The following is an 11,982-nucleotide window of genomic DNA, read 5'->3' on the forward strand; positions in this document are numbered from 1 at the left end:
AAAAAAACAACAACAACGCTTTTTTGTGCATCTTGAGTAATTTAATTAGACAAGGAACAGCTTGTCTCAATTTTTCAGTCCTAGTCATGCTACACTGTGACGTCACGATGCTACGTGGACGGGAAGTAGGGAGCAGGCTAATGCTAGCTAAGCTAACGTACAAGTTCAGAGGGATCAAAACAAATGATATCGTCGGAGAAAAGAAGCAGTAAAGGGTTAGTTTTACTACGGTAACTCCTCTGGTTTGATACCTGAGACGGTGGTCCCGATGTTTCGTAAGAGATGTCCGTAATTTTACATGATTTACTTGTAGCGATTATGCTATTTTGAGTATCATCTGGCCAGTTTGCGAGTTGTAAGTGACGCTGTGTATGCACACCCTTTAACTAGCTGGGCGTTAAACAGCTTTCAACCTTTATAGAAATAGCAAAAAATATCGTGCAAACCAGGTTATGGCTGAGAACGAAAAGTACAATTACTGCGGCTGAGCTTTGTGCGGTAACGCTAATTCCCCGTTAGAGCCGTGTAATAATAAGGTGCTAGGTAGCTAGCAACCTAGCTTGCCATTCGAAATGAGTTGGTTCAACGCGTCTCATCTGTCGAGTTTTGCTAAACAAGCGTTGACAACTGCCCAGAAGTCAATCGACCGAGTTCTGGACATCAAAGAAGAAGACCAATGGGTTGACACGAAAGTAATGCCTTATAATGGTGAGTAATGCTGAACAGCCTGGTAACAGCCCAATTTGTAATGTGTGTAGCTGCTACACACCGCATTTAATGACCTTTTTTTTTTTTTTCCAGATGTAACACTATCTGGAAAGCTATCTTTAAGTGGAGGATGGGGAATGGCACAGTGGGAAGAAACACCCTCCGAAGAAAAGACCACCACTCCGCCATCCTCCCCTGAGGCCATTACTACACCTGTCACCCGCATGGTTTTGGATGAATCTGAAAACTTTTTCAGTGCCTTTCTATCAACTGGAGATGCTCAATGTGTCACCAAAGCCCAGGTAGTGTCTGTACCCCCCACCAAGTCCCAAAGGCAGCTTCAGGGGAAGGACAAGAAAAGTAAAGAGGTGGTCCAAAATAACACAGAGACTCAAAAGTCAGGATCTGCTGATGAGAGCCATGAGAGTCAGGCGGTTGTTGATGGACAACCAGCAGAGAGTGAGTCTTCACCGGCAACTTGTTATCCAGAAACAGTCCTCCTGCAGCCAGTTTCTCCTGATCTTCTTTGTAACCTTGAGAGTAAAACAACCAATACAAGCAGAGCAAATCCAGATGATGGTCCAACAGTTTCAGTAGACTCGAACACGGATTGCTCACAGACTTCTACTGAACATCAGGTTGAGCAAAACCCCACAGAAGACTCTGAACCCCCTGCCATTTCTGCAGAACCTGAAAGCTCTGCCATATCTGATTCCCCAGCATCCTCCCAATCTTCTAAGGAAATACTACTGGAGCATAAAGACTCAAAGACAGAAGACCGTCAAAATGATACGCCCTCCCCTCCAGTTAGCGCCTTCTCTTCAGGAACTTCTACCACCAGTGACATTGAAGTGCTTGACCACGAGAGTGTGTTGAGTGAGAGCTCAGCTAGTTCCAGACAGGAGACAGGGGAGGGGAAGGCTGGCCTTCACTTGATGCAGGGTTCCTTCCAGCTTCTCTCTGCTTCCACCTGTGGGGATTTCCCACGTCTGGAGGACTATCCCAAACTCACAGAGAGCTGCGGGTCCTCCTCTGATGCGTTTGAGCGCATTGATTCATTCAGTGTGCAGTCACTAGACAGCCGGAGTGTCAGTGAGATTAACTCTGATGATGAAATCCCTGGCAGTCGCACACTAGCATCAGTTACTTCAGGCCCTGCCCCTCTCACAGTTGTATCATCAGCTGTATGTCAGAAGCAAGAGGACGGAGTAGAGGAAATGGTTGGAGAGGAGGAAGAGGGTTTTACTGAACCTACAAGGGAGCAGTCTCTGGATGAAATGGAGGAGAGCGGACGAAGTGCGACACCTGTGAATAGCGAGCAGCCTGAAGAGTTGACAGAGCAGGAACAGGAGGCTGAGGCTAACGTTGCACTGTCTAATCCCACCCTCAAAACAGAAGAACAGCCAACTGAGCCAATCACAGAAATGAGAAGGGGCCCCACGGTTCAGATTATGGAGCTACAAAAGGTAATCACTGTCTTCATAGCTGGCTGATAGCATCAGAAATAGAGATGTGAGTATTATGGACCTCATTTATGACATTCTGTGTGCACAGTTTTGTTCTTAATATGTGGGGACTTTTAGGCCCTCAATTTAGTCTTGAAGATAGGAAGCAAAGTCTTCATTATTTGTAACTCAGTGCTCTTAATATCATTTGTGTTCCTCTTCATGAAATAGACCCAAAGTTCTTTAGCTGAAATTTTTGTAATCTTTACATCAGATGGCCAGTAAGATGTTTCCTTCTAGGAGACCTATTGTGAGGATTATTATATCATACATGTGAGTTTATAGCTTTTTATAAAACCAGTTGTAAGGATTTTAGTCATAACTCAACATTTCGTTGTTTCATTGTCATGTCCCTTCTTCCGTTTGTCTAGAGTATTTGCAGAATTTGGCTGAGGAGGAAATGTATTGCATTTCTCTGTCCCATCTTGGCTACATCTTTAATTTCCTGGTCAAAAACTTTAAAAAAAAAAGAAGAAAAAAAAAGAAAGAAAACTCTCATATTCCCAAAATGTGAAAATATCAGTTTTGCCTCCAAAGGTATAGGTGTTATGCTCTCCTAAAAACGATTAAGAATGCCTTTATTTTTACCCTGATATTTCCGCATTGCTCTCATTTCATGCAACTGCTGTTGTGAACCCTCGTACATTGTTGTGGGGATGTTTTAGGTGATCGATGACCTCACAGGCAGACTTGAGAAGAGAGAGTTTCAGCTGCTGGCAGTTAGCAAAGACAAGGCTAGACTGGAGGAGGAGTGTGACAATCTCAGAGAGTGAGTATAAGGCCCACACACTGCAGCTTCACAATGACATTGGAAATAACCTTGAGGTTAAAGCTCTTTGAAACAAGCGACTAATGCTCTCACTGATACCCATATTGTCATTACACCGCTGAATAGTTAAAACTCCCACCATCTCTTCCTGAATTGATTGGTTACTTTCGTTAAGCCAGTAGACTTTAATTACATGCAGATTTGCTATCTTTGCTATCAGGAAACCTTGTATTTTGTTGTCATACATAAATGCACAGTTGAGCAGAGTCACTGCTATTAAAGGCTTAAAATAATCCTGTGTGCCAAATATTAACAATGAGCTGTTCCAGTAATGCTTCTGTTGGTCCTCCAGTGAAGTGATAAGCCTAAAGGAGGAGAGCTCCACTGTTCAGTCTCTGAAGGATGAATTCACTCAGCGCATCGCCGACACAGAGAGGAAGGCTCAGCTGGCCTGCAAAGAAAGGGACATAGCCAAGAAGGTAATTCCCCCATGAGGCTGTGCTCGGTCCATTTACCATTAAATAAATTGAAATACCAGAGTTAGATTAACCCTAATTGGCCTAGTTGGATGTTCAAATCCCCAAACTAACATTACCAAGAGTCAATATAGAGATGTAATTTTCCTTTGTTGCAGGAGATTAAGGGCCTGCGAGAGGAGCTTTCTACAAGACTGAACTCCAGTGATACAATGGAGATCATCAGAGAGAAGGAGGAGCAGATCCGAGGCCTGCTGGAAGAGGGTAGGTCTCGTGTAGAACAGAACAGTGATGGTTCCTCAAGAGGTTAGCATAGTGCTGCTGGAACATCAATTCTAACTAAACTGGAGAGTAATTCTACTTTGAAAGAAGAGCAAGACTGGCATTGAAAGCTTTTCTCGATGGCAACGTGCTTTCACTGGCTTCAGCTTCTGCCTCAGTACCTCAGTTCAGACTGTGAGAGATGAATAAAGAGAGGTCTCATGACGTCACACAATCCATTGCTCTGCCCCTAAAACAGCTGTCGCTGCCCAAGAAAATCAATTTGTGAAGCCCATTACTTCCTGGGCATTTCTCAGTCTAGTTTTTCCTATCGTTTCCAGCACTTTTTCCTGTGTTACTGGTTTAACTGCAGATCCAGTTCCTCTGTTACCTCACTTTTTCCAAGGTGGTTGCTTTTAATTCTGGCATATGTTGTGGCTCTAGCTGTCCTTAAATACACTGCCTCTAAATCGCTACATTTTTATGTTTGATACAATTTCATCTATATTTTGTTTGACCTTTTTAGGTGAAAAATTGTCCAAGCAGCAGCTGCAGCATAGCAACATCATCAAGAAGCTGCGTGTGAAGGAGAAGGAGATGGACACAAGGATGACTAAACAACAGAAGAAAATCAAGGAGCAGGAGGAAGAACTGAGGCACCTGCAGCAGGTTGGGATTCCCCTAACACTTCTCCCTGCCTTGGTCAAATTTTTGGCTGAAGCTCTTCTTTTAGGTTCGCAGATGAGGGTAATCTGGCTGAATCTTGTTCCCAGTCTGACCTTGCTTGACGGTGCAGCATGTTATAGGATCTAGAAGGTTGGGTCGTGTCAAGGCTATTGTTTCAGTTGACGTTTTTATTGTGCGTATAGACTTGACTCCTAGGCGTGCCACTGAAAAAACACAATTACTCAATGTAATCTCCTAACAGTTCTGCATTTGTTGACCAAAGCTTCACAAAACACTGGGGGGCCTCTCGGTGTGCTCTGGTTTGGATTGGAGAAATTGCGCCGATCAAAATCAACTTTTGCATGTATAATGATGTCGTCTAATCTTTTCCAGTTCAGACTATTTTTCTTGCTCTGGATAATCGAATAAGGTGTAAGTCCACTAAATGATAAGAGTTAATGTCACCTGACTTGGTTAGCCTATGCTCTAGTGGTGCAGCAGCATAATCCTTATACCAAGTTCTAGTGTTGTCACGATACCGGATTTCACACTTCAATACGATATTTTGAAAAATATTGATATTCGATTTTCGATACTAAGCAACCACTCAGAATTCCGTGCAAAAATGTTTTTTATTTAAAGAAAAATAAAGAACTTTATTCTTGAGGAAGACAACTTTTACAAGTTATTCTTTACACAATAACAGCATGCAAATAAGTTTTAATATATGTAACCTACGTCAATTAGCATTAGCTACCGTTCGCTAACAAGACAACACATCAAAGTAAACACAGATAGATGTGAGATAACTCGAGGCAACACATACTTCAAGTTCAGTTTACTGTTACCAACCTCTATACCTCTAAATCTATACAGGTCCGGGTGTCAGTCTTGGTGGTGCTTTGCGACATTCATCGTGTTCGCTCCTTCTGTCGGCACAGTTCTGTTGCATCTCTTGCACATGGGCTTGCTGCTGTTCTTTGGCTTTCCTTGTTCATCCGACTCAAGTCCATAGAACCTCCAAACAGCACTTCTGCTGTTTTATTTATTAAAACTGGTTGCGAAGGTCCTGCAGATGCCAGCTCATGGCAGCTTACACACGTAGAGCAACGACACAAAAAAAAAAAAAATACAGCCAGCGCTGTTTGTGTGAGCGAGGCAGGAGGGGAGAGGCTGCTGCACGATGCCTCGCTCCCCAGGGCAGCGCTCTGTCTGTTTGTGTGTGTGTGTGTGTTTGTGTGTGTGTGTGTGTGTGGGAGTGTTGGTGGCAGCGGCACATGTGTAAACCAAGGAGGCAGGTAGAGTATTGATAAGTCATTTAGTACCGTTTTTACTTTTCAAAATAGATATTTAATTGATAAATCGATATTTTTGACAACACTACTAAGTTCTGCCATTCCCAAATACCGCAGAACATGTTTTGGTTAGTATGACATTACACTAATACACAAACAAAATGTGCTCATCTTTGTGCTGGTATTTGTTTTCCTTAATAGCAAGACAACAGAAAGGGAAACAAAATCATATCAGTAGCAATTTTCATGAAAAATAAACACTTGCATACCTGTTGTCTATGGTGACCCTTGTAAGTATTTTTGTGTTAAAACAGTGACTTTCAATCACTTGACATCCAAAAACAGTAATTTTCATTGTCCTGGGGCTTAACTGAATGGAAAAACTATGAAAGGAATCGGTTTGATAAGGTGTAATGTGATCTCACCTGAGGTGGTTCTTTAATGGTTAAATAACCATGTCTTTTGTCTAATTGTGTCTTAAGGTTTTGGATGGAAAAGAGGAAGTGGAGAAACAGCACAGGGAAACCATCAAGAAGCTGAATGCAGTGGTGGAGCGGCAGGAGAAGGAACTGGGCGGGCTGCAGACGGATTCTGAGGAGCTGCAGGAAAAGAACCGGAGTCTCCAGGCTGCTCTGGATAACTCCTACAAGTAAACACTAGCTCTCACTATGGACCAGAGCTTCTACTGTAAATCTGACTGCAAAGACCAGCCAGTATATTGTATTCTACTTCTTGAAACGACTACTACTTTAAAGAATACTGTATATAGTAAAGATAGAAGTACAGTCAAACAATGGCTGGCCTGCTTTTTCAAAGTTAAGGTGCCTCCAGTGGAGCTGCAGTGGTATGAGATTTTAATTTTAAAATGAGATTATGGTTTGGATGGTGTAATGATATTACATGATTACTTTTATATTTTGACTCTTGAAGAAATGAAAACAAAACCTTTATATTATTTAAACGTTAAACCAGTTTTTCTTTGTTAATTTAAGAAAAACTCCCATTTCGAAATGAGGGTTGTGCATGTTCAGGTGAGACTTTCATACTGGTTCCTTTATTTTCTATTTTCAAGTGCACAACGTGAATTCTCTCAGGCCAGTCAAAAACAGTCCACTGTAACTCATTAGTCTAGCGTGATCATTGCAGTGCAGCATTTCCGCAGCTGTGCAGTGGAGTGTGTGTGAGTATTTATTGACTTTCTAACACTGGAGCACACGATCCAAATAACCAGACTGTTCTATGTTTTCAGGGAGCTGGCAGAGCTTCACAAAACCAATGCCAGCAAAGCAAGCGAGGTCGAGGAGGCAGCACTGAGCAGGGAATCGCAGGCCAAGGAGCAGCTCAGCCTGGCTCTTGAGAAGGTCCAGGAGGAGGCCAGGATGCAGCAGGAGGCCCTGGCCAACCAGGTTACACTTGCTTGTCCTGTTGAAATTCACTACATAACAGTTTGCCATATTTAACATGAACTGTTTGCTGTGGTGTACAGGTGGCTGACCTGAGGCTGGCTCTGCAGAGGGCTGAGCAGCATCAGGCCAGGAAAGAAGACTATCTGAGGGAGGAGATCAGTGAGCTACAGCGGGTAAACTACTCTTCTGGTTGGATGGGCTTTCCTTGACAGGGCGGAAATTTAGTTTTCTTTCTGTCAGGACAAGGATTTGTTTGTTACACACTGGTCTGGTTGTCTTCCACAGAGGCTCCAGGAGGCAGAGACTAGAAACCAGGAGCTCAGTCAAAGTGTTACCTCAGCAACGAGGCCCCTGCTGAGACAAATAGAGAATTTACAGGCTTCATTGGGTGGACAAACTGCATCCTGGGAAAAACTGGAGAAGAACATCTCTGATAGGCTAGGTAAGAGGCAGATGTTTTAAAGAATCAGTCAAAAAATAAACAAACACCAAAGTACTCTGATGTCCTCCATGATGACGTGGTGTTCAGTGTCAGAGGTAGTTTGTTGTTTAATTAGCTTTTTCTTGGTCCCTGCTCCACCCCTCTGCCAAGTTTCATGAAAATTGTCCCAGTTGTTTGTGTGTTATATTGTTGATGGAGAGGCAGATATCAGGGCACTGAAAATGTGACCTCGGTTGAGGTATCAATCTGAAACAAGAAAAAATGTGTACTACTGCTGATCTCAACAAAATGACTCACAAACTGATCCGACCCAAGATCTTTTTTTATCTTCCATAGACAAATGCAGTTTGATGTTTACAAATACAACATGCCGAGACACATGAGGACTTGGGGATTTGGATGTGTCAGTCGGGGGGGGATGTTTGCTGTCTGGTGTGCTTTTCTCACCACTTTGCTGTCTGGTGTGCTTTTCTCACCACTTGTGTCAGCAGAGGTCGCTGCTGCTGAGCAAAAGCTTTATAGTGTTACTTTAAACCTTATTTGAAGGTATTTTTCCTGGCTCAAATCTATAGTCTAAGGACAGTGGGACAGGCAAACTTGTAGAAACCAAACATGACACGACAGTGACTTTCACATATGTTTGCTCCTCCCTTAATGCCCCTCTCTTACTAACAGTGGACGCTCAGGCACAGCTGGCCGTCGCAGTGGAGAAGGAGCGTTCAGCGACAGAGGACCTTCTCTCCATCAAGTCGCAGCTGGCCTCTCTGGAGTCCCAGAATTCACTGCTCCGTCAGGAAAAGGTGCGGGTGCTGGCACTACTGGATGCAGAGAAGAACAAGAGGGAGAAACTGGAAGATGAGAGCAGCAGGTAATGATTTAAACACCTCAACTGCAATTAGGCTTGTTCTGAGCTGCTGCTGGAGGCTAACAATGGCTGACTTTGGCAGGAGGTTTGACTGTATTTGTGTAGTAAATCATTCGCATAGTTTTTTGGTTGTGATGAAACAAAGAAGTGCTCTAGCAAATCTCCCCACATCTCCCCTTGCAATGCTAAGGCTTCATGGACAGTTGTTTTGTTGTAAAACTCACCTTTTGGTTTGGTGAAGCAGAGGTCAGGGGTGCCCCACTGAGAGAGGCCTTTGTACCATGAAGTTATAGTTTGTGGGAAGAAAGGAGGTTGTTACAGGGCTTGTAGCACAACAGACAATGTTTCTGAGTACAAATCAGAGATCCTAGATGCAATGTTTGGCTATGGTACAGTCTATGACAATGGAAAACCATGATACATCCATCCAGCCACGTGCTCGAGCCAGGCCTCGCACCCAGAACCTTCTTGCTGCGAGGCCACATTGCTAACCACTGCCCCACTGTGCTGCTCTGAAAACCATTATATAAAATGAATAATAAAGCACTCTTCCCTGCCTATAATCATATATTCTACAATGTTTTTACACAGATATCTGAGTGATTCAGTCTTGACTATAATGATGTCCTTGTTGTCCCTGTAGGGAACATGTTGAATACGAGAACCTGCAAGGAGAACACAGTCGAATGCTTGAAGAGGCGAAGAAAGAAAAGGTACCACAGTGCTCTTTCCTCTCACTTCTGTTCTATCTGAAGTAGTGTCCTCATGTGTGTCTCTATCTTCCGTCAGATGCTACTCACCAATCAACTTGAGATGGAGAAGATGAAGGTGGAGCAAGAGAAGAAGAAGTACTACCTGGCACAAGAGGCACTCAAGGAAAAGGTGAATTTTAGAGGATTTTATCTCTGTTTCATTTCACCTGAATTTTCCATTAAACAGGTTCTCTGTTTGTTTTGTGTGTGTGTGTTTTTCCCCTTGAGGAGCAGAAGGTTATGACCTACGAGCCTCCATCCTCTCCCACACCCTCTTTGTCACGCTCCAGCTCCGTCAGTGGAGCTGACAACACTGGCCTGCACACCTCTATTTTCTCACAGGTACTCACCTCTTCATTGTAGCTGTCTGGTTAGATTCTATAGAATTAAATCTAATGTCATTACATTGTGTGTGTGTGTGTGTGTGTGTGTGTGTGTGTGTATTTATATTATCATTATTATTTTGCCACAGGATGAATCTGTAGACCAGTCACTGGGCACCATGACAGTGTCCATGTCTCTGAGTGGGACCAACTTATACGAGGCCGCCAGGCTGTCTGGTGGCTCCAGCATCTTAGAGAATCTCCAGTCGCAACTCAAACTGAGAGAGGGAGAGATCGCTCAGCTCCAGGTAGCACTTAACAGTCCAGTGTACAGCTACTGATCAGTTAGAGTGCTGAGACCACTAACTTTAAATTGGGAAGCCTTTTATAAAGCTTTTAAAGGCTCATGATTGTCTTCTTATGTACCTTTTGCTTTTTAGCTTGAAATTTCTAGTCTGGAGAGGAGTCGCTCTGTGATGGCGGAAGAGCTGGTTCGACTCACCAATCTAAACGATGAGATGGAGGAGAAGGTGAAGGACATCCCCAAGTTGAAAATCCAGCTCAAGGTGGGCAACACATGAGGATGTACCCAGTCATATTGCCATATTAATTACAGCTGGCCTTGCTGAGCTTCGTCACGAGGGTTATTGTTTATAGAATGTCCTCTAATTTGCGTTGCATTTGTAGGATCTGGAGCAGAGGCACAACACCATTTTGCAGATGTACGGAGAGAAAGCTGAAGAGGCAGAGGAGCTGAGACTGGACCTGGAGGATGTCAAGAACATGTACAAAACCCAGATTGATGAACTGCTGAAAAACCAGAAATAAACTAGTTTATTGCCTTTTGTTCCACAAACAAACCATTTGACCACCTTTGCTAGACACAGATACATTCACGGAACATGACAATGAAATGAGAAGTCATTATCTTTTACGTGATTTAGTTGCTTGTCATTATTCACTTTTGGAGCAGGGATGTTGGGATCGTGCAGAAGATACCATGCATATTACTGAATTAATATGAAGGATAGCGACTGTCTGATCAAAGTGTGCAATTTAAATCTTTGGGACCTTGTGCAAAATTTAAGTGTACAGATGAGTGAAAAGTTGATGGAACAACTTAACTAAATGAGTGTAAGAAATGCAGAACAGAGAGAGAAAATGGTATGAATCACAGTCCACGACCTTCCCAGTCACCAGATCTCAACCCAGCTGTACACATATGTGAGACTTTGGACCGATGTGTTAGTTGGTACTCATCAAAAATGAGGGAATTCATTTTGGAAGAATGATGTTCATCCCTCCAACAAAGTTCCAGAGACTTGTAGAACTTTTGCAAGGACACACTGAAGCTCCTCTGGCTCTTTGTAGCGGCCCAAGACGATACACTTGATTTTAGTTTGTCACCCATTTGTTATTTCTCATGATTGAACATTTGAGTTGGTGTTGTACAAACTGTGAGGGATGGTGGAGATTTTGCACTACACGGATACTTCCTTGTTTAATACATAATCAGAATGGTTTAAAAATATAGAATATAATGTACAAAGAAATGTTTTATTCCTTACAAATCACAAAACATGTTGATTGGAAAAAAAGCCTGTGATTGAACTCCCAGTTACTGGATTGTAAACTCTATAAATATGTACATTAATAAACATTTATTTGAGTGTGGAAAATTGTGTTTTATTTTGATAATGAATTGCATGGATTCATGTTTTGAAAAAAAAAACCCAGTTACTTCCACACAAGAAAGAAGCAGTTAGCTGCTGCGCAACATTGTTCCATAGAAAAAATATTTATGATGCAGTTCATGAAAGCTCACGAAAACTCGATGTGAAATACATACTAGCTCTACATAATACATAATCTGCATCTACATAATAAATATGCCCACAAAAGAAAAATTATTTTAAACAAAATTACTCTCCACTTTGTAAACATTTAATTATACATTTTATTTTTTATATATGTATTTATGTATTTTATTTTATATATATATTATTTATTATTAAGGTTCCCTACTCTATGATTTATGTAACTCTTCCACCAAAAGCTGAAACATTTATTTGATCAGCAGAATGATTTGGAAATAAAAATGAGACATAAAAATAAAAACAAAAACATATAACTAAGACAAAGTACTTGTTTTCCCATCCAGCCATTTTCTCTACCCCTTATCCGTTAAGGGTCGCGGAGGGGTTTGAGTCTATCCCAGCTGTCGGTGGGCGAGAGGCGGCGTAACCCTGGACGGGTCGCAAGGCCATCAGGAGCAATTAGGGGTTCAGTATCCTGCTCAAGGACACTTCGTCATGGTCACCGGTGGAAGTGAGGACAGAACCAGCGACCCTTGCTGCGAGACCTCTCTACCTCTGAGCCATGTGCTAATTATTTAGGTGTTCAATTATTTGAATACATTTAATTTTGCTTTATTTATGTCCTCATTAATGAATTCCCCTTTATCCTTTTCTGAAGGAGGATATAATGCAAAGTGAATCTTAGACCAGATGAAAG

General features: G+C 42.4%; 1 protein-coding gene across 3 annotated transcripts; it reads left to right on the forward strand.

The window, feature by feature from the left end:
* The first annotated feature begins 100 nt into the window (after positions 1 to 100).
* On the forward strand, positions 101 to 11,141 carry tmf1 (TATA element modulatory factor 1). 3 transcript variants are annotated; one of them, XM_086198649.1, is made up of 17 exons: positions 101 to 708; positions 802 to 2,174; positions 2,879 to 2,982; positions 3,335 to 3,461; positions 3,617 to 3,722; positions 4,246 to 4,388; positions 6,163 to 6,329; positions 6,930 to 7,086; positions 7,167 to 7,259; positions 7,372 to 7,528; positions 8,204 to 8,396; positions 9,037 to 9,106; positions 9,183 to 9,275; positions 9,374 to 9,487; positions 9,618 to 9,776; positions 9,909 to 10,034; positions 10,156 to 11,141. In XM_086198649.1, the coding sequence occupies exons 1-17, from the start codon at positions 573 to 575 to the stop codon at positions 10,294 to 10,296; spliced, it is 3,459 nt and encodes a 1,152-aa protein (XP_086054775.1). In that variant the 5' UTR covers positions 101 to 572; the 3' UTR covers positions 10,297 to 11,141. The 3 variants fall into 3 exon arrangements, with proteins under 3 accessions (XP_086054775.1, XP_086054777.1, XP_086054778.1); XM_086198651.1 differs by having other exon boundaries at positions 9,377 to 9,487; XM_086198652.1 differs by having other exon boundaries at positions 9,380 to 9,487.
* The last annotated feature ends 841 nt before the right edge of the window (positions 11,142 to 11,982 follow it).

Source organism: Aulostomus chinensis, chromosome 3, assembly GCF_037954235.1.
Source record: "Aulostomus chinensis isolate RoL2024-O1b breed Wild chromosome 3, RoL_Achi_v1.0, whole genome shotgun sequence".
Taxonomy (NCBI): domain Eukaryota; kingdom Metazoa; phylum Chordata; class Actinopteri; order Syngnathiformes; family Aulostomidae; genus Aulostomus; species Aulostomus chinensis.